Raw genomic sequence first — 23,722 nt, forward strand, 5'->3', positions numbered from 1 at the left:
TGGCTACCCAGACTCCTTGCTCTGACCAAACGCTACACCATGCCAACGGACGTTAGTTTAGCGAACGACAGAGCAGCGGAATCATTTTGTGTGAGTTGTCAGGCTAGTGTTAATTGTCCTTCCTTTGTCATTTCTGCCATAATGCTACTGTTTTTACGGCAGCTGTGCTAACCTTGGTACAGGTGAGTCTTTTCAAACCACCCTTTGTCAAGTTTTTCTAGTGTACACCAGGGGGTAGCGAGGTGGTCACTGTGCCAAAGGGAAACAAGTGGATGACCCTGTGGTGATGTCACAAAGTAAAAAAAGCTAAATCACAGGGACAAAATAGAAAGAAAGAGCTAAATGGCAGTTGCTTTTGAAAATAACTGTTTTAGGTTTATTCAAGAGAGAGAGAGAGATAGAAAATAAGGATTAGGCTAGGAGTCAGGGCGATAGGGCAGAGAGAGAGAGAGAGAGAGAAAATAAGGATTAGGCTAGGAGTCAGGGGGATAGGGCAGAGAGAGAGAGATAGAAAATAAGGATTAGGCTAGGAGTCAGGGGGATAGGGCAGAGAGAGTGATAGAAAATAAGGATTAGGCTAGGAGTCAGGGGGAAAGGGCGAGAGAGAGAGAGAGAAAATAAGGATTAGGCTAGGAGTCAGGGGGATTGGGCAGAGAGAGAGAGATAGAAAATAAGGATTAGGCTAGGAGTCAGGGGGATAGGGCAGAGAGAGAGAGATAGAAAATAAGGATTAGGCTAGGAGTCAGGGGAATAGGGCAGAGAGAGAGAGTGTGTGAAGGAGGGGGTGGGAGGAGTGGTTTGTTCATACTTAGTGGCTGTACAGTATATATAACTCAGTGGTTTAGCATGACAGTGCAGTGAATGAGAAGAGCGTGAGCAAGAAAGGGAGACAGACTTTCTCTCTGTGTATGAATTACCGAGAAAGCAGCAGAAAATAATATAATCTTTTACAGGACTCGGTTTTTCTATTGGATTACAAACAAGAAGAGAGATTTTCACAGAACACACATACAAGGTAAAATGTATTACCTCTTTCACTCTCTCTGAGCCAGATCAGACAGGTGCAGGATTCACATGTTATCAATTTTTTTAACAAACATTTTGGAAGTAGTTTTGATGGTAAACAACTAAATAAATAAAGCTAGTTAGATTTCCTTGGCTATGCTAGTTTTGTTATAATGTGATTGTAATAAGCATTTACTGTGACTAGTTTCAGTTATGTTCAGGCTTCCTAATCAGATTCTTAGGAAAGTTTGTTTTCAGAGTTTGACTAGTTGCCTAGTTAAATAAAGGTTTAATAAAAAAACTATTAAAAAAACGATGATTTAACCCACATATAATACTACGAAATTAGACTTGATATGTGGAACAAGTGACATAAGAATGTCTGAAAGTGTAGTGTACATCTTATGTATTCTAGATACTAAGATTATTGCTCATTTTGTCTTTGGACTGTGTCTCCTGGTTTGTGTGACACCTGTAAAATAAATGGTTGCTTTGTTTAGTGTATCCTTGAATTGAGAATAAAAGTAAACAGAACTCAAGGACTCCATGACACACTCTTAGAACTCTCTAGAAATACCTCACTCCATTGAAATGCTTTTAGACTGATACTGACTGTGAGTGATTGAGTTATCTAGTGGGTTGTGAAGCAATGTTTCAAAGTTCAGCTGATCCTATTTGTCTGTATGTGAAGAGAGGCGAGAGAGTTGGTGTGTGTGTGTCTATGCGTGTGTTTGCTTGCGTGCAGGTGTTTGTTTGTCTGGCTGTCTCAGCACAGGTGAATGATACTGCCCAGGTGAGATGAAATCAGGGTGTGTTGTGCTTGTTCAGTGTTCTACCCTCATGACTCCATACAATATGAGGCAGACAGGCAGCCAGCAATGGACTCTGGAAGTTGTTGAGCAGCTGGTTCTAGGGCACTGCATCCCTCTGATTTGCAGTCGTTATGGGTTATAATAACTGTGGAATGTCTATAAGTTGGTTGTGTGTGCGATGAGGCTATGGTGGCTTGCATATGCCTGTTTTACTGTGCTGGAGGGATCAACAGCAAGGCTACAGCTTACAACAGTACTGTGCCATTCTGAATGTCTGAGGTGCTACTGTGGAACCAAAACAGCACTGTGCCATTCTGTATGTCTGAAGCGCTACCGTGGAACAAAATGGGACCGAGACTGGACCCAGCAGGCCATATCATATTCACAGGGATTATAATTTTTTAAAATTTAACCTTTATTTAACTAGGCAAGTTAGTTAAGAACAAATTCTTATTTGGGTTAACTGCCTTGTTCAGGGGCAGAGCAACAGATTTTTACCTTGTCAGCTCGGGGATTCGATCTAGCAACCTTTCGATTACTGGCCCAACACGCTAACCACTAGGCTACCGGCCACCCCACATACACTAGACAAAGCTGTCGTCTACAAAGGAAAGTTTGATTACAGGTAAGCTCTCAGAGGACATACATGTACTTGGCTTGATCAATGATGGCCGGTATTTGCTATATTTGCACCATAGAGGAAGTTTTCCTTTAAGCTATTTGTGGTTTTTGCTTTTTGCCTATCATTGACTCACAGAGTTGGCAGGGGTGTACTTAAATAAAAATAGTTTAAAGTACTACTTAAGTAATTTTTGGGGTATCTGTACTATACTTTACTATTTATATTTTGACATTTTTTTTTACTTTATATTTGTAACGTTTACTACATTCCTAAAGAAAATAATGTACTTTTTACTCCATACATTTTCTCTGACACCCAAAAGCAGTTGTTACATTTTGAATATTTAACAGGACAGAAAGTTGTCAAATTCACACACTTATCAAGAGAACATCCCTGGTCATCTCTACTGCCTCTCATCTGGCGGACTCACTAAACACATATGCTTCGTTTGTAAATGATGTCTGAGTGTTGCAGTGTGCCCCTGGCTATCTGTAAATGAAAAAAAACAAGGAAATTGTGCCGTCTGGTTTGCTTAATTTAAGGAATTTAAAATTATTCATACATTTACTTTTTGATACTTAAGTATAATTTAGCAATTACATTTAGTTTTGATACTTAAGTATATTTAAAACCAAATACTTTTAGACTTTTACTCAAGTAGTATTTTACTGGCTGACTTTCGTTACTTGAGTCATTTTCTATTAAGGTATCTTTACTTTTACTCAAGTCTGACAATTGGGTACTTTTTCCACCACTCAGGGTTGGTCATTGTCATTCCGAAGCATATTGTATGTACAGTATATTGTAAGTCCTGTATGTGACATGACACAATTTGCCCTTAATAAGGTAATTCTGGTCACATGTCCATTTACAGTACATAGAGTTGACCTGTGATTTGGTGATGGTGTTGATAGTGTTAATGATGATGGTTTTGATGGTGTGGATGGTGTTTGGTAATGGTGTTGATGGTGGTGTTAATGGTAGTTGGTGACGGTGTTTGGTCATGGTGTTGATGGTGGTGTTAATGGTAGTTGGTGACGGTGTTTGGTCATGGTGTTGATGGTGGTGTTAATGGTAGTTGGTGACGGTGTTTGGTCATGGTGTTGATGGTGGTGTTAATGGTAGTTGGTGACGGTGTTTGGTCATGGTGTTGATGGTGGTGTTAATGGTAGTTGGTGACGGTGTTTGGTCATGGTGTTGATGGTGGTGTTAATGGTAGTTGGTGATGGTGTTTGGTCATGGTGTTGATGGTGGTGTTAATGGTAGTTGGTGATGGTGTTTGGTCATGGTGTTGATGGTGGTGTTAATGGTAGTTGGTGACGGTGTTTGGTCATGGTGTTGATGGTGGTGTTAATGGTAGTTGGTGACGGTGTTTGGTCATGGTGTTGATGGTGGTGTTAATGGTAGTTGGTGACGGTGTTTGGTCATGGTGTTGATGGTGGTGTTAATGGTAGTTGGTGACGGTGTTTGGTCATGGTGTTGATGGTGGTGTTAATGGTAGTTGGTGACGGTGTTTGGTCATGGTGTTGATGGTGGTGTTAATGGTAGTTGGTGATGGTGCTTGGTCATGGTGGTGGTTGGTAATGGTGTTAATGGCATTTGGTGATGGTGTTAATGATAGTTGGTGATGGTGTTTGGGGATGGTGTTGATGGTGGTGTTAATGGTATTTGGTGATGGTGTTGATGGTGGTGTTAATGGTAGTTGGTGATGGTGCTTGGTCATGGTGGTGGTTGGTAATGGTGTTAATGGTATTTGGTAATGGTGTTGATGGTGGTTAGTCATGATGGTGTTGGTGTTGGTGATGGTGGTTGTTGATGGTGGTGATGATATTTGGTGCTGATGGTGGTTAGTGGTTGGTGCTGATGGTGGTTGGTAATGGTGTTTGTAATGGTAGTGTTGATGACACACACACACACACACACACACACACACACACACACACACACACACACACACACACACACACACATACACTGCTGGGTTAAGGTGTGGTCAAGATTCCATGTCGGAGTGGCACTGACTAAAATACAATAAAATAGAATACAGTATAAACATATGAAATGAGTAAAGCAGTATATTCATAAGCATTATTAAAGTGACCAGGGATTCTATGTCTATGTACAGTGCCTTTGGAAAGTATTCAGACTCCTTGACTTTTTTCACATTTTGTTACGTTAGAGCATTATTCTAAAATTGGTTAATTAAATAAAAATCCTTAGCAATCTACACACAATACCCCATAATGACATAGTAAAAACATATCTATATTTTTTTTGATATGTTTTGCAAATGTATTGAAAATACAAAACAGAAATACCTTATTAACATAAGTATTCAGACCCTTTGTTAATAAACTCGAAATTGAGCTCTTTAGCTGACTAAAGAGGACAGCCAGCTGGATGTGTAACAACCACACTCTATCCTTGATTGATTTTAGAGCTGTAATTTAATGTATTTTTCACAACAATTTGTTGACTGTTTCCATTGATCATCATTGAGATGTTTCTACAACTTGATTGGAGTCTACCTGTGCGAAATTCAGTTGATTGGACATGATTTGGAAAGGCACTGAACAGACTATATATGGTCCCACGGTTGACAGTGCATGTCAGAGCAAAAACCAAGCCATGAGGTCGAAGGAATTGTCTGTGGACAATTCTGTTTTGTTAGCGCGTTTTGTTCAATAATCCACTGTCTCAAACAACATCCGGTGAAATTGCTGAGCGTGAAACTCAACAAAACAGAAATTCTCATAATAAACATACATAAAATATAGAAATGTTATACACCAGCTTAAATAAACTTTTTGTTAATCCAGGTTTTCACCTGCCATATGAGTTCTGTTATACTCACAGACATTATTTTAACAGTTTTGGAAACGTTAGAGTGTTTTCTATCCAAATCTACAAATCTATGCATATCCTAGCTTCTGGGCCTGAGTAGCAGGCAGTTTACTATGGGCACGCTTTTCATCCAAAATTCCAAATGCTGCCCCCTACCCTAGTGAAGTATTAAAAGTAAATAGAATTGATAAAATGTACTTAAATATCACAAGTAAAAGTATAAACCATTTGAAATTCCTTATATTAAGCAAACCAGAAGGTATGATTATTATATATTTTTTTATTGACGGATAGCCAGGGGCACACTGCAACACTCAGACATAATTTCCAAATGAAGCATGTGTGTTTAGTGAGTCCGCCAGATGAGAGGAGGTAGGGATGACCAGAGATGTTCTCTTGATAAGTGTGTGAATTGTATCATTTTCCTGTCAAAATGTAATGAGTACTTTTGGGTGTTAGAGAAGTAAAAGTTGGCAAAAATATAAATAGTAAAGTACAGATACCCCAAAAACTACTTAAGTAGTATTTGAAAGTATTTTTACTTAAGTACTTTACACCACTGCTCATTAGTTAAACCGGTGAAGACAGTTGTGCCTGGATTCATGTTGGCTCTAATATCCCTGTTTGTGAGCATTTCTCCTTTGCCAAGATAATCCATCCACCTGACAGGTGTGGCATATCAAGAAGCTGATTAAACAACATGATCAATCTCCAGGTGCACCTTGTGCTGCGGACAACAAAAGGCCACTCTAAAATGTGCAGTTATGTCACAAAACACAATGCCACAGATGTTTGACGTTTTGAGGGAGTGTGCAATTGGCATGCTGACTGCAGGAATGTCCACCAGAGCTGTTGCCAGAGAATTGAATGTTCATTTCTCTACCATAAGCCACCTCCAATGTCATTTTAAAGAATTTGGCAGTATGTCCAACCGGACTAATAACCACAGACCACGTGTAACCGCGCCAGCCCAGGATCTCCACATCTGGATTCTTTACCTATGGGATCGTCTGAGACCAGCCAGCCGGACAGCTGATGAGACTGAGGAGTATTTCTGTCTGTAATAAAATCCTTTTGTGGGAAAAAACGAATTCTGATTGGCTGGGACTGGCTCCCAAGTGGCTGGGCCTAACTCCCAAGTGGGTGGGCCTATGCCCTCCAAGGCCCACCCATGGCTGCACCCCTGCCCAGTCATGTGAAATCCATAGATTAGGACCTAATGAATTTATTTCAATTGACTGATTTCCTTCTGTGAACTGTAACTCAGTAAAATCTTGAAATTGTTGCATGTGGCGTTTTATATTTTTGTTCAGTATATATAATTATATAATTATAACTCATTTTTCAAACACTCCACAAATTTCTTGTTAACTTCTATGGGCTACGTGGGACGCTAGCGTCCCACCTGCGGGACACAGCCAGTGAAATATCAGGGCGGCAAATTCAAAACAACAAAATGTCATAATTCAACTTTCTCAAACATACAACTATTTTACACCATTTTAAAGATACGCTTCTCCTTGATGTAACCACATTGTCCAATTTCAAAATGGCTTTACAGCGAAAGCAAAACATTAGATTAAGTTAGGAGAGTACATAGACAAAAATAATCACACAGCCATTTTCCAAGCAAGGACATGTGTCAATAAAACCCAAAACACAGCTAAATTATGCACTAACCTTTGACGATCTTCATCAGATGACACTCCTAGGACATTATGTTACAAAATACATGTATGTTTTGTTTGATAAAGTTCATCCAAAAACAGCATTTTACTTTGGCGCGTGATGTTCAGAAAAAGTATTCCCACCAAAACTTCTGGTGAATGTGCACATCAATTTACAAAAATAATCATCATAAATGTTGACAAAATATATAACAATTATTTAAAGAATTATAGATAGACTACTCCTGGATGCAACCGCTGTGTCAGATTTTAAAATAGCTTTACGGAGAAAGCACATTTTACATTATTCTGAGTACATAGCTTGCCATCACAGCAAGCTATACAGACACCCGCCAAGTTCGGGGTCACCTAAACTCAGAATTAGTATTATAAATATTCTCTTACCTTTGCTGATCTTCGTCAGAATGCACTCCCAGGACTGCTACTTCCACAAGAAATGTTGTTTTTGTTCAAAATAATCCATATTTATGTCCAAATACCTCCGTTTTGTTCGTGCATACAGAGCACTATCCAAAGGCATAACGCGCGAGCGCGGTACCAGAGACGAAAAGTCAAAATGTTCCATTACCGTACTTAGAAGCATGTCAAACGCAGTTTAAAATCAATCTTTATGGTATTTTTAACGTAAAATTACGATAATATTCCAACCGGACAATAGCATATTCATTCAAGAAGAAAAACGAAGGAGGGGCGGCTCACGGGACCGAGCAAATCCAATCCCTTTGTCCCCAGGCAGTCCACTGATTGACTGAGCTCCTATTATCTGCCCAGTGACAGGAGAATGCTGAAAGAACTTTCTGAAGGCTGTTGACAGCCAATGGAAGCCTTAGGAAGTGCAACATGACCCCACAGAAACTGTAGAACTACAATTCACAGATTTTCCACTTCCTGGTTGGATTTTTCTCAGGTTTTTACCTACCGTATAAGTTCTGTTATACTCACAGACACCATTCAAACAGTTTTAGACACTTCAGAGTGTTGTCTATCCAAATCTACTAATAATATGTCTATTCTAGTGTCTGGGCCAGAGTAGTAACCAGTTTAATTTGGGTACGTTTTTCATCCGGCCGTGAAAATACTGCCCCCTACACCTCAACAGGTTTTAACAAACTATAGTTTTGGCAAGTCGGTTAGGACATCTACTTTGTGTATGACACAAGTAATTTTTCCAACAATTGTTTACAGACAAATTATTTCACTTATAATTCACTGTATCACAATTCCAGTGGGTCAGAAGTTTACATACACTAAGTTGACTGTGCCTTTAAACAGCTTGGAAAATTCCAGAAAATTATGTTATGGCTTTAGAAGCATCTGATAGGCTAATTGACATCATTTGAGTCAATTGGAGGTGTACCTGTGGATGTATTTCAAGGCCTACCTTCAAACTCAGTGCCTCTTTGCTTGACATCATGGGAAAATCAAAAGAAATCAGCCAAGACCTCAGAAAGCAATTGTAGACCTCCACAAGTCTGGTTCATCCTTGGGAGCAATTTCCAAACGCCTGAAGGTACCATGTTCATCTGTACAAACAATAGTACGCAAGTATAAACACCATGTCACCACGCAGCCGCCATACCGCTCAGGAAGGAGACGTGTTCTGTCTCCTAGAGATGAACGTACTTTGGTGTGAAAAGTGCAAGTCAATTCCAGAACAACAGCAAAAATATGTTGTGAAGATGCTGGAGGAAACCAGTACAAAAGTATCTATATCCACAGTAAAACGAGTCCTATATCAACATAACCTGAAAGGCCGCTCAGCAAGGAAGAAGCCACTGCTCCAAAACCGCCATAAAAAAGCCAGACTACGGTTTGCAACTGCACATGGGGACAAAGATTGTGCTTTTTTGATAAATGTCCTCTGGTCTGATAAAACAAAAATAGAACTGTTTGGCCATAATGACCATCGTTATGTTTGGAGGAAAAAGGGGGAGGCTTGCAAGCCGAAGAACATCATCCCAACCGTAAATCACGGGGGTGGCAGCATCATGTTGTGGGGGTGCTTTGCTGCAGGAGGGACTGGTGCACTTCACAAAATAGATTGCTACATGAGGAAGGAAAATTATTTTGATATATTGAAGCAACATCTCAAGACATCAGTCAGGAAGTTAAAGCTTGGTCACAAATGGGTCTTCCAAATGGACAATGACCCTATATATACTTCCAAAGTTGTGGCAAAATGGCTTAAGGACAACAAAGTCAAGGTATTGGAGTGGCCATCACAAAGCCCTGACCTCAATCCCATAGAAAATGTGTGGGCCTAACTGAAAAAGCGTGTGCGAGCAAGGAGGCCTACAAACCTGACTCAGTTACACCAGCTCTGTCAGGAGGAATGGGCCAAAGTTCACCCAACTTATTGTGGGAAGCTTGTGGAAGGCTACCGAAAAAGTTTGACCCAAGTTAAACAATTTAAAGGCAATGCTACCAAATACTAATTGAGTGTATGTGAACGTTTGACCCACTGGGAATGTGATGAAAGAAATAAAAGCTGAAATAAATAATTCTCTCTACTATTATTCTGACATTTCACATTCTTAAAATAAAGTGGTGATCCTAATTGACCTAAGACAGGGAATTTTTACAAGAATATTCCATTCTTGTAAAAAGTCAGGAATTGTGACAACTGAGTTTAAATGTATTTGGCTAAGGTTGTATGCAAACTTCCAACTTCAACTGTATATATAGTACATGTGCTCTGTAGGACAGGACAGAGAGAGGCATGGTCTGTAGGACAGGATAGAGAGAGGTGTGGTTTGTAGGACAGTCTAGAAAGAGACATGGTCTGTAGGACAGGATGGAGGCGTGGTTTGTAGAACATGATAGAGAGAGGCCTGGTCTGTAGGACAGGATAGAGAGAGATGCGCGGTTTGTAGGACAGGATAGAGAGAGAGGCGTGGTCTGTAGAACAGGATAGAGAGAGAGGCGTGGCCTGTATGACAGGATAGAGAGAGAGGCGCGGTTTGTAGGACATGATAGAGAGAGGCCTGGTCTGTAGGACAGGATAGAGAGAGAGGCGTGGTGTGTAGGACAGGATAGAGAGAGAGGCGTGGCCTGTAGGACAGGATAGAGAGAGAGGCGCGGTTTGTAGGACATGATAGAGAGAGGCCTGGTCTGTAGGACAGGATAGAGATAGAGGCGTGGTTTGTAGGACAGGATAGAGAGAGGCATGGTCTGTAGGACAGCATAGGGAGAGGCGTGGTCTGTAGGACAGGATAGAGAGAGGCTTGGTTTGTAGGACAGGATAAAGGCGTGGTTTATAGAGGCGTGGTTTATAGGACAGGATAGAGAGAGAGGTGTGGTTTGTAGGACAGGATAGAGAGAGAGGCGTGGTTTGTTGGACAGGATAGAGAGAGGCGTGGTTTATAGGACAGGATGGAGAGAGGCGTGGTCTGTAGGACAGGATAGAGAGAGAGGCATGGTTTGTAGGACAGGATACAGAGAGGCGTGGTCTTCATAGGACAGGATAGAGAGAGAGAGAGAGAGAGAGAGAGAGAGAGAGGCATGCTCTTTGGGACATTTCCTGAAGCGTGACAGATTAGCTGTGACAGACAGCAGGAAGTCTGTTTCCATGATGACGTGATAGCCTTATACTCTCATGTTGATGATAATAATGTCACAACCCCCGTTTTTGACTGAGCGGTGGTGGAATGTCCCTTTTTTAATAAACAGTGAAGTATTGCATTGAGTGCTATTTTAGTGTGGCCGCATCGATCAACGTATTGTGCAAAGAGACCCCAGAGAGCCATATTTATCGCACTCACAGTCTTTGTCCCAAATGGAACCCTATTCTCTACACAGTGCACTACTTTTGACCAGGGCTGCACCCTATTCCCTATAAAGTGCACTACTTTTGACCAGATGGTACCTGGTCAAAAGTAGTGCACTTTATAGGGAAAAGGGTGTCATTTGGGTCATTGACACAATCTAGTAATGTCTCAGACCTGAAACCATTGAAATACAGTAACAGTATTGGGCAGTTCAATCTTTGCAGCTTTACCTTTCTCTTCATCATAGTGAAGTATAGATTTGCACTGTTCAAATTAAAATACAGTAGAACATTCTGTGAATGCTATAGAGTTCTTTGAAGAGTAGTGTAAGGCTTTGTGGAGAGGTCCCTTAAAATCTTGACCTAACCTGTTAGATGTAAACACCTCAACAATTTATAGCTATTTTTTACCAGAAAGGTGAGATTTTCATCTCTTTTGGAGTATGTAGCATTCCTAGTTATTGTTGATGGGCCTCTCATTACCTTTGGGTATGTCTATTTAGGCGAAAATCTATATTTTGCCATCATCATCCAAGGTATGTCAAAGCTACATAATATACAAAGTGTTATGTTCCATACTTGTTGATTATAAACGCTTATTACATAAAAAGATGCTATGTTACTATTCTTACTAGTTATGTTGAAATAATCTAAACCCAAATAACAGGCCTTATTTAAAAAGTTGTGAAACAAGAGGTATTCTGTTTTCTTGAGACCTCTCATAGGAAGCGGTTTAAAGAAATACAGTACTTTAGTCATCAGTTGCTTACACTAGGTTCACCCTTTAAATCAAATCAAATGTAGGTTTGTATGTTATTACAGTTAGTTGATGCTTTTGATACACTGTATGACCCTGTTGAAGGTTGTGAGTGGATTGTTTCATAAAGGAACCAGATGAACGTTGGTGTTATCACGGGTTGATAATTCAGTCAGAGTCCACTGTGAAGGGAAACCTTGCAGAGTAGGCATGCAGCTCAGGCCTCCTCCTCCTTCTCCTCATCCTCCTCCTTCTCCAGATTCTTCTCCAGCTCCTCCTCCTTCCATCTTCCTAAGAACTCTCTCCAGCTGTTAAATGACCCACTGAGTGTGACTTTTGGGCTTGCTGTTAGATTTAGAATATATTCTCCTACTGTTAGACCTACATATCTCACTTGTTGATCTCTAAGCAGGACTAGGCCTGTCATCTTATTCCAAAATAATCTATTAGGATTTTGACAAATGTCTGACCTGACACTCTATCAGTGTCTACATAACAACTTCTGACCTGCTCACAGCATCCTAACACATGTTCTTCTTTGTCCCTTCTGTCAGGGTAGAAATGAAGCTTCTAGCGGCCATAGCAGTGGTGCTCCTCCTAGTGGTGGCGGAGAGTATGGCGGCCAGAGGCGCATCCAGGAGGACCAAGAGGGAGCTGATGAGCCCGCTGCACATGGGGGGAATCAGGGACCCGTTTGGGTCGTACTGCGAGCGGAGAGGGGGCTGCTGCCCGGGCCGGGACGACCAGTGTACGGTGCCCTACCTGGACACCATCTGTTACTGTGACCTGTTCTGTAACCGAACCATCTCAGACTGCTGCCCTGACTTCTGGGGCCACTGTCTGGGCATCTCACCCCCTTTCATTGGTAAGTGAGAGGGTGTGTGTGGGGAGGAGGGTGTGAGGCGGCGGGGGGGGTCATATGGTGAGTGCGTGTGTATGGGCCTGCCACTTAGGATTCAAACAGAAAGGCCCAATACAGTGGCAGACCTGTACAGTAGCCAAAGTATATAGGTAGGTCCCACACTGAGTGGCTTGTATGGGACTACTGAATGAATGGCAACTATCAACTGCTAATCCTACGCACAGGCAAAGTTATGTGTTCAACTGTCACAGTACATTAGGTAGGAGGTCCCATTAGCCTGTGAAACCTTAGCACACTGTGGTAAAATAAAATGTTATTTGTCATATGCTTCACAAACAACAGGTGTAGACTAACAGGGAAGTGCTTACGGACGCTTCCCAAAAAGGCAGAAAGAAAAAAAGAGAAATAATATAAAAATAATAACTCAAAGAATAAATACACAATGAGTAACGATAACTTGGCTATATACACAGTACCGAGTCGATGTGCAGGGGTACGAGGTAATTAAGGTAGATGTGTACATATAGGTAGGGATAAAGTGACTAGTTAACAGGATAGACAATAGACAGTAGCAGCAATGTATGTGATGAGTCAAAAGAGATTAGTGCAACAAGGGTTCACTTTCATTGCTTTCACAGTATAAACATGCTTCACATACACTATAACTCTGCTAGTCGTTGTGGAGGTGTAAAATGTTCTGCTGGCAGCAGGGCCCAACCTGAGAAGAGACCAGGGACAGTAGTCTTCTTATTAGTCTGAGACAGAGGGAGGGGGAGGTCGGAGGGAGGGATGAGTGGACGTCAGGAGAAAGAATGCACACCATGCAGAGAGAGGGAGAGATAGGCGACGGGAACGGGACAGGAGGTAGAGAGAGGTCGAGGTAGGTATGTGCTCGCTAGATGACAGGGAGGTTGCATTTCCCAAAAGAGGGACATAAACACACCTTAGCCTATGGGAAACGGGGGAAAGAGAAAGGAATGACACCTTAATTTCTCACTCTCTCTACCTCACTTGCTCTTTCCCATCTCCCAGCTCACCTTATCAGAGAGCAGCTCAGACAAACTGTAGGATAAATTCCAAAACCCTTTCATTCAAATCAAGACAAATCATTCTTGGAAACAGTAAATGCATCCCTTCCTCCAAACAGTTTCCGGCATGTCAGCTCAAGTTAAGGGTTAGGGTTAGGTTTAGGTTTAGGTTCACCTCTCCTAGTTCCCACTCCACAGAACCATTAGCTCAAGGATTAGGGTTAGGTTTAGGTTCACCTCTCCTAGGTCCAACTCCACAGAACCATTAGCTCAAGTTAAGGGTTAGGTTTAGGTTCACTTCTCCTAGTTCCCACTCCACAGAACCATTATGGAGTAGTGATGGAGTTAAGAAGAGTCTATCGATACATTCGTGAGTTAATATACTGTAAGAAACATAATTAAAAAATCCCCATCAAAATCCATTCAGTTTAAGTTAGAGATATCTTTTTTTTGCATGGGCTGCGTCTCAATCCACCACATCTGCCGATGTCGGCCCACCGTATCTGTAGCTACGGCTGTGTTTGTCAGACTATGAGACATCCCAAAAATCGTTCTTCTCACGAAAACATCTGCAGTGTCATGGGACTCGTCTGAAGTCGGTAACGCTGATGTGCCAACTGTCTGTACTGTAGCGTCTGAAACCGTGTAGGCTACAAACCAATGTTTGGCTCTATGTGCCATGGGACTCGTCTGAAGGTAACCCACACAAATCAATGGAAGTATAGAGGTTGTTTTGTGCCAACAAAAAAAAGGGTTAAATGTGTCCAAAAAAAATATACAATATTTTCTGAGCTTTCTTATGTCTCCTAGATATAGGACAGACACTTCAAAACCTTTTGTTAACTCTCTCACTACACACCTCACAGCCAGGGGGTTACTGTTAACTCTCTCACTACACACCTCACAGCCAGGGTGTTACTGTTAACTCTTTCACTACACACCTCACAGCCAGGGGGTTACTGTTAACTCTCTCACTACACACCTCACAGCCAGGGTGTTACTGTTAACTCTCTCACTACACACCTCACAGCCAGGGTGTTACTGTTAACTTTATCACTACACACCTCACAGCCAGGGGGTTACTGTTAACTCTCTCACTACACACCTCACAGCCAGGGTGTTACTGTTAACTCTTTCACTACACACCTCACAGCCAGGGGGTTACTGTTAACTCTCTCACTACACACCTCACAGACAGGGGGTTACTGTTAACTCTCTCACTACACACCTCACAGCCAGGGTGTTACTGTTAACTCTTTCACTACACACCTCACAGCCAGGGGGTTACTGTTAACTCTCTCACTACACACCTCACAGCCAGGGTGTTACTGTTAACTCTCTCACTACACACCTCACAGCCAGGGGGTTACTGTTAACTCTCTCACTACACACCTCACAGCCAGGGGGTTACTGTTAACTCTCTCACTACACACCTCACAGCCAGGGTGTTACTGTTAACTCTCTCACTACACACCTCACAGCCAGGGTGTTACTGTTAACTCTCTCACTACACACCTCACAGCCAGGGTGTTACTGTTAACTCTCTCACTACACACCTCACAGCCAGGGTGTTAATGTTAACTCTCTCACTACACACCTCACAGCCAGGGTGTTACTGTTAACTCTCTCACTACACACCTCACAGCCAGGGTGTTACTGTTAACTCTCTCACTACACACCTCACAGCCAGGGTGTTACTTTTAACTCTCTACACCTCACAGCCAGGGTGTTACTGTTAACTCTCTCACTACACCTCACAGCTAGGGTGTTACTGTTAACTCTCTCACTACACACCTCACAGCCAGGGTGTTACTGTTAACTCTCTTACTACACACTCTGTGTGTGGGTGTGTGTTTGTGGACACGAGGGTGCCTACATGGCTGGTAGCTTGGGTGCTTTCCCTCTCCCGCTGGCGTTTGAGCACGCCCGTGTGTGCCCCTCATGCCTTCGTGCCTTTGTGTGTCTGGTGTCTGGAGTGTGTAGTGTAAATGATCCATGGTATCACCATCTCTAAACAATTCCATATGTTAGCCCCCCCCCCCAACGGCTTAGACTTTTAGAGGTAATGAGACAGACAGACAGACAGACAGACAGACAGACAGACAGACAGACAGACAGACAGACAGACAGACAGACAGACAGACAGACAGACAGACAGACAGACAGACAGACAGACAGACAGACAGACAGACAGACAGACAGACAGACAGACAGACAGACAGACAGAGAGGAGCTGCTGGAGTGTTACTGTGTTACTACCATAAAACACACAGCAGTCTCCTGCAGGGCACGGCCCAACACAGCATCAGCATCTGACCTTCCTCCTACACAAGGGGAGTGTTACTGTGTTACTACCATAAATCACACAGCAGTCTCCTGCAGGGCACGGCCCAACACAGCATCAGCATCTGACCTTCCTCCTACACAAGGGGAGTGTTAGAGGGAAGAGGTCAACAGAGATGGTGTAGACATCTGTCCCAGTCAGTCCAGGACTTCAACTGAACATTTGAATGACCCTGTAAACCTTTGAAAATGACAAAAGACATTGGAAAGGAAATAGTGCTGAGAAAACTTAGAAAAAAGGACCATGAGGATAATACATGGATTATACGTTTTTGATTCAAACTCCATGGAATGTCTAATCCTATACTGATGAGGTCTCGATGGGATTTAAATTGACCCCACCTCCGGAGGCCACACGGGTGTGTGTGGTTTTGTCTTTGCCCAGTGAGGGGTGGGATGTGTGAGGTAGAGTGGCGCCCCTGTACCCTGGAACCCCCTGGAGGTGGCAGGGTTTTCATTAAGTGTGTGTGTGTGTAATTAAGCTTGTTAAGGCATGATGAGGACCTGTTAGCCCTGGGAAACAGAGGACAGAAGCCAACAGGACATTCCAACACAAGATTACTGCAGCTCAGGGTTCCCCAGACCCCACACACTACTACACACCTCACAGCCAGGGTGTTACTGTTAACTCTCTCACTACACACCTCACAGCCAGGGTGTTACTGTTAACTCTCTCACTACACACCTCACAGCCAGGGTGTTACTGTTAACTCTCTCACTACACACCTCACAGCCAGGGTGTTACTGTTAACTCTCTCACTACACACCTCACAGCCAGGGTGTTACTGTTAACTCTCTCACTACACACCTCACAGCCAGGGGGTTACTGTTAACTCTCTACACCTCACAGCCAGGGGGTTACTGTTAACTCTCTCACTACACACCTCACAGCCAGGGTGTTACTGTTAACTCTCTCACTACACACCTCACAGCCAGGGTGTTACTGTTAACTCTCTCACTACACACCTCACAGCTAGGGTGTTACTGTTAACTCTCTCACTACACACCTCACAGCCAGGGTGTTACTGTTAACTCTCTTACTACACACTCTGTGTGTGGGTGTGTGTTTGTGGACACGTGGGTGCCTACATGGCTGGTAGCTTGGGTGCTTTCCCTCTCCCGCTGGCGTTTGAGCACGCCCGTGTGTGCCCCTCATGCCTTCGTGCCTTTGTGTGTCTGGAGTGTAGAGTGTGTGTCTGTGTCTGGAGTGTGGAGTGTGTCTGTAGTGTAGAGTGTGTGGAGTGTGTGTTTGTAGTGTGGAGTGTGTGTGTGTGTAGTGTAGAGTGTGTCTGTATTGTAAAGTGTGTGTGTGTGTGTAGTGTAGAGTGTGTCTGTATTGTAAAGTGTGTGTCTGTAGTGTAGAGTGTGTCTGTATTGTAAAGTGTGTGTCTGTAGTGTAGAGTGTGTGTGTAGTGTAGAGTGTGTGGAGTGTGTGTTTGTAGTGTGGAGTGTGTGTGTGTGGTGTAGAGTGTGTCTATATTGTAAAGTGTGTGTCTGTAGTGTAGAGTGTGTGTGTAGTGTAGAGTGTGTGGAGTGTGTGTTTGTAGTGTGGAGTGTGTGTGTGTAGCGTAGAGTGTGTGTGGAGTGTGTGTTTGCAGTGTGGAGTGTGTGTGTGTGTAGTGTAGAGTGTGTAGTGTAGAGTGTGTGGAGTATGTATTGTAGAGTGTGTTATGTAGAGTGTGTGTGTAGTGTAGAGTGTGTGTAGTGTAGAGTGTGTTTGTAGTGTAGAGTGTGTGTGTGTAGTGTAGTGTGTGTGTAGTGTAGAGTGTGTGTGTGTGTATACATGGGAGTGTTGTGAGAAGATATAGTGGAGGAATCTGTATGAGTCAGCCTCTCAGATCTTCCGCCACAACTGGACCAAAAAGTTATCATTAATGTGATCCTATCGGCTGTCTGCGTCTTTTTGAATTTCCTCCCTTTGTTTCCTTCCAGGCACTTGTGAAAGAAACAGCCACAAATTCCTCTCAGGACAAACATACAAAGAGAACTGCAACTTATGGTACGTGTCTCTAACCTCTTCCTCTCTTTTCTCCCTGTACAGTGTATTCAGAAAGTATTCAGACCCCTTGACTTTTTCCACATTCTGTTAGGTTACAGCCTTATTCTAAAATGGATGACATTTTTTTAAATCCTCAGAAATCTACATACAATACCCCATAATGACGAAGCAAAAACAGTTATTTTGTGAAATTTTACCAAATGTATGAAAAATAAAAAACAGAAATACCTTGTTTAAATAAGTATTCAGACCCTTTGCTATGAGACTCGAAATTGAGCTCAGGTGCATCCTGTTTCCAGTGATCATCCTTGAGATGTTTCTACAACTTGATTGGAGTCCACCTGTGGTAAATTAAATTGATTGGACATGATTTGTAAAGGCACACACCTGTCTATATAAGGTCCCACAGTTGATAGTGCATGTCAGAGCAAAAACCAAGCCATGAGGTTAAAGTAATTGTCCGTAGAGCTCCGAGACAGGATTATGTCAAAGCACAGATCTGGGGAAGGGTACCAAAAAAAAATCGGCAGCAATGAATGTCCCCAAGAACACGGTGGACTCCATCATTCTTAAATGGAAGAAGTTTGGAACCACCAAGACTCTTCCTAGAGCTGGCCGCCCTGACAAACTGAGCAATCAGGGGAGAAGGGCCTTGGTCAGGGAGGTGACCAAGAACTCGATGGTCACTCTGACAGAGCTGTAGAGTTCCTCTGTGGAGATGGGAGAAACTTCCAGAAGGACAACCATCTCTGCAGCACTCCACCAATCAGGCCTTTATGGTACAGTGACCAGACGGAAGCCACTCCTCAGTAAAAGGCACATGACAGCCCGCTTGGAGTTTGCCAAAAGGCATCTAAAGACTCTCAGACCACGAGAAACAAGATTCTCTGGTCTGATGAAACCAAGAATGCCAAGCGTCACGTCTAGAGGAAACCTGGCACCATCCCTACGGGGAAGCATGGTGGTAGCAGCATCATGCTGTGGGGATGTTTTTCAGCAGCAGTCAGGATGGATGAAAAGATGAACGGATCAAAGTACAGAGAGATTCTTGATGAAAACCAGCTGCAGAGCGCTCAAGACCTCAGACTGGGGCGATGGTTCACCTTCCAACAGGACAACGATCCTAAGCACACAGCCAAGACAATGCACGAGTGGCTTTGGGACAAGTCTCTGAATGTCTTACAGTGGCCCAGCCAGACCCCGGACTTGAACCCGGTCGAACATCCCTGGAGAGACCTGAAAAAAGCTGTGCAGCAACGCTCCCCATCCAACCTGACAGAGCTTGAGAGGATCTGCAGAGAAGAATGGGAGAAACTCCCCAAATACATTTATGGCAAGCTTGTAGCGACATACCCAAGAAGACTCAATGCTGTAATCGCTGCTAATGGTGCTTCAACAAAGTACTGGGTAAAGGGTCTGAATACTTATGTGATATTTAAGTTTTTTATTTGTTATAAATTAGCAACAATTTCTAAAAACCTGTTTTTGCTTTGTCATTATGGAGAATTGTGTGTAGAATAAGGAAATAAAAAATAAAAAACATTTCAGAATAAGTCTGTAATATAACAAAATGTGGAAAAAGTCAAGGGGTCTGAGTCCTTTCCTAAGGCACTGTATATCTCTGTCTTTACCTCTCCCCTCTCACTCCCTTTCTTTACATCTCTCTGTCCAAACAGTGATCACTCCTTCAAACACTTTGATTTGATGACGTGACCTTTCTGGTTGTACCACAGACAGACGCACATTATCCATGGAGAGTTTTGGGACCCCTGTCCATTCATTTGGTTTAATGTAGCTATCGCCTTCATGAAATGAAAGAGTCTTGCATCTTATCAAACAAGCAGCGGAGGAAAAGCAACAGCTAGATATGGTTGCATATCACCCTGCAAAACAACACTGAGCATTTGGCAACGTTAGGAAACATTGCGCAACGTTGGGTAACAGTGGGCCTTTTGGGGCTAGAGACAGGGGTAGGATGGGCTACCTCTACAAGGGCTAGATGGGAACAACACATTCTTCAAATCCCCAGTGTCTGGCAACTCTCCTCCTCTTCTCCTCCCTTCCTCCATCTGTTCCTCTCCTTCTGCTCTCCCAGTGTTGGGGAGTAGTGAACTACATGTAGTAGTTCAGAAGCTTGGTGATTAGTTATACAGATAATAATGCCAGTTTAACTACAGTAACACCCCAGCTAGGATTTAGCTCATTAATACAGGCTAAACTACAGTAACATCCCAGCTAGGATTTAGTTAACCAGTACAGGATAAACTACAGTAACATCCCAGTTAGGGTTTAGTTAACTAATACAGGCTAAACTACAGTAACATCCAAGTTATGGTTTAGTTAACTAATACAGGCTAAACTACAGTAACATCCAAGGTAAGATTTAGTTAACCAATATACTGCACAGGCCAAGCCGAGTATGTTCATTCAGACTGGGGCTTATGTGTTTGATAGGCATTAGAGACCCAATGCTGTATAAACCTTACAGAAGATAATCACCGTTCAGCTGTGCATTACTCTAACCTAATGCTATAGCAGCACTGGTTATGCCCTGTTTATCAAAAGTGTTGGAAAAACGTCAATAATCAACTGACTGGTTTTCTTGATGCCTATAGTATTCTCTCTGGTATGCAATGTGGTTTTCACTCAGGTTATGGATGTGTCACAGGAACCTTAAAGGGCCTCAATGATGTCATTATTGCCCTTGATTCTAAGCAATATTGTGTTGCTATTTTTATAGACTTGGCCAAAGATTTTGATATGGTAGACCATTCCATTCTAAGGAGTATCGGTGTCTCTGAGGGGTCTTTGGCCTGGTTTGCTAACTACCGTTCTCAAAGAGTGCAGTGTATAAAGTCAGAAAATCTGCTGTCTCAGCCACTGCCTGTCACCAAGGGAGTACCCCAAGGCTTGATCCTAGGCCCCACGCTCTTCTCAATTTATATCAACAACATAGCTCAGGCAGTACGAAGCTCTCTCATCCGATTATATGCAGATGATACAGTCTTATACTCAGCTGGCCCCTCCCTAGATTTTGTGCTAAATGCTATACAACAAAGCTTTCTTAGTGTCCAACAAGCTTTCTCTACCCTTAACCTTGTTCTGAACACCTCCAAAACAAAGGTCATGTGGTTTGGTAAGAAGAATGTCCCTCTTCCCACAGGTGTTACTATGAATCAATCAATCAATCAATCAATCAAATGTATTTATAAAGCCCTTCTTACATCAGCTGATGTCACAAAGTGCTGTACAGAAACCCAGCCTAAAACCCCAAACAGCAAGCAATGCAGGTGTAGAAGCACGGTGGCTAGGAAAAACTCCCTAGAAAGGCCAGAACCTAGGAAGAAACCTAGAGAGGAACCAGGCTATGAGGGGTGGCCAGTCCTCTTCTGGCTGTGCCGGGTAGAGATTATAACAGAACATGGCCAAGATGTTAAAATGTTCATAGATGACCAGCAGGGTCAAATAATAATAATCACAGTGGTTGTCGAGGGTGCAACAGGTCAGCACCTCAGGAGTAAATGTCAGTTGGCTTTTCATAGCCGATCATTCAGAGTATCTCTTCCGCTCCTGCTACTACCTCTGAGGGTTTAGAGTTTGAGGTAGTCACCTCATACAAGTACTTGGGAGTATGGCTAGACGGTGCACTGTCCTTCTCTCAGCACATATCAAAGCTGCAGGCTAAAGTTAAATCTAGACTTGGTTTCCTCTATCGAAATCTCTCCTCTTTCACCCCAGCTGCCAAACTAACCCTGATTCAGATGACCATCCTACCCATGCTAGATTACGGAGACATAATATATAGATCGGCAGGTAAGGGTGCTCCCGAGCGGCTAGACGTTCTTTACCATTCGGTCATCAGATTTGCCACCAATGCTCCTTATAGGACACATCACTGCACTCTATACTCACCTGTAAACTGGGCATCTCTGTATACCTGTCGCAAGACCCACTGGTTGATACTTATTTATAAAACCCTCATAGGCCTCACTCCCCCCTATCTGAGATATCTACTGCAGCCCTCATCCTCCACATACAACACCCGTTCTGCCAGTTACATTCTGTTAAAGGTCCCCAAAGCACACACATCCCTGGGTCGCTCCTCTTTTCAGTTCGCTGCAGCTAGCGACTGGAACGAGCTGCAACAAACACTCAACCTGGAATAAAACTAATAGAACAGGAGAACGCATATTATGAGGAAGTCTAATCTCAATCTCTTCATTCAAAGACTCCATCATGGACACTCTTACTGACAGTTGTGGCTGCTTTGCGTGATGTATTGTTGTCTCTACCTTCTTGACCTTTGTGCTGTTGACTGTGCCCAATAATGTTTGTACCATGTTTTGTGCTGCTACCATGTTGTTGTTATGTTGTGTTGCTACCATGCTGTGTTGTCATGTGTTGCTGCCTTGTTATGTTGGAAGTGGTCTGAATGGAAAGTACAATGTTTCTCCCTGACACCATTTTTTTGGGTTTCACTATTTTTTGGGGTTTCAGATTTTGGGTTTCAGATTTTGGGTTTCAGATTTTGTTCTTAACTTTTGTCTTTGGTCTCTCTTTATGTAGTGTTGTGTTGTCTCTCTTGTTGTGATGTGTGTTTTGTCCTATATTTATATTGTATTTATTCATTTTAATCCCAGGCCCCTTCTCCGCAGGAGGCCTTTTGCCTTTTGGTAGGCCGTCATTGTAAATAAGAATTTGTTCTTAACTGAAGGTTAAAAAAAAAGTACAATTATGACTTATTCAGGGTTTTGTGCTTGTTTCTAGAAAATATATTTCTATATGCCAGAGCAGAAATATAGTTTACCTATACCTATACCAGAATGAGATATTCCACTAGGTTATATCTAGAGCATAGACCTAGTGACCTAGTGGAATATCTCATTCTAGTCTTTTTTGGTTCTGTTTTAGTACCCCTATACTAGTACTATACTACTACTACTATACTCTGTTCTATTGATAGCAGAATACCTGTAGGTTGGTCTGTAATACAGATTAAGACTGAAGACAATTTGGCTCTTGAATAGCAGCATGACATACAGTTGAAAGTTTATTTGGCCCAGGCCCCATATAGTGTGTGTGTGTGTGGTGTGTTTGTGTGTGTGGGTTGTGTGTGTGTGTGTGTGTGTGTGTGTGTGTGTCTGTGTGTGTGTATGTGTGTGTGTGTGTGTGTGTGTGTGCGTGTGCGTGCGTGTGTTGGTGTTTTGTGTTGGTGTCTGTGCCAAGCTCTCCAACAGTGTCTCCACACCACCCACTGAGTAAGATGCTGAAATAAAAGATAATTGGGACAGAAATTCCTCTAACTGCCCAAGTGTGCAGGAACTTTGATCTACAAAATCATGTCTAGTACACGAATACACCTGATAACCTCTTTCTAACACCAGAATATGTAGAAAGACAATGCCAGGCTATCTCATAGACCCCTAACTCTTTGATTTGACTTATACATTGACTTCTTCTCACCTGTAGCTTTTCAATTGGACTAAATAATTGCATTGAGCGACCTTCACTATTAGCGTTGGGCTTTTTGTGTTACGAGATGGACTATTCAAGTCCTGATCACTTTTGTATGTATGGTATGGATGGTTTTCCTGTGGGGGATGTACAGTAGCTGAAAATAACAGAGGAAGTAGTGGGTTGGGAGTGAAGGCTCGAGGACAGTTTCCATGATGAGGGGAGGTAGAATTCCTCAGCTATCTGCCAGAACGGTTTCTCACATCCCCGCCATGGACTGTTTCTCAGAGAGGGTGTGTGCTTCTGTGCTTAGTCTGTGTGTGTGTGTGTGTGTGTGTGTGTGTGTGTGTGTGTGTGTGTGTGTGTGTGTGTGTGTGTGTGTGTGTGTGTGTGTGTGTGTGTGTGTGTGTGTGTGTGTGTGTGTGTGTGTGTGTGTGTGTGTGTGTGCGTATGCATGCGTGTGTACTGGCGATGCAAAGGCGAGTGTCTGGTTGGCGTCTGCCACCATTCATGTATCAATATTATATTTATTTTCACACTCA

General features: G+C 42.8%; 1 protein-coding gene across 2 annotated transcripts in view; it reads left to right on the forward strand.

Annotated features, from left to right (window-relative positions):
* Positions 1-727: 727 nt before the first annotated feature.
* LOC106570498 (tubulointerstitial nephritis antigen-like) overlaps positions 728-23,722 on the forward strand; it is a 69,959-nt gene continuing 46,964 nt past the window's right edge. Inside the window, exons 1-3 of one of the 2 annotated variants that reach the window (XM_045694901.1) lie at positions 728-1,015; positions 12,049-12,359; positions 17,660-17,726. In XM_045694901.1, coding sequence (XP_045550857.1) covers positions 12,056-12,359; positions 17,660-17,726 — 371 coding nt within the window. In that variant the 5' untranslated portion in view covers positions 728-1,015; positions 12,049-12,055. The remainder of the gene's footprint in view (positions 1,016-12,048; positions 12,360-17,659; positions 17,727-23,722) is intronic. The other variant, XM_014142904.2, reaches the window with a different exon arrangement.

This window comes from Salmo salar, chromosome ssa14 (assembly GCF_905237065.1).
Source record: "Salmo salar chromosome ssa14, Ssal_v3.1, whole genome shotgun sequence".
Lineage (NCBI taxonomy): Eukaryota > Metazoa > Chordata > Actinopteri > Salmoniformes > Salmonidae > Salmo > Salmo salar.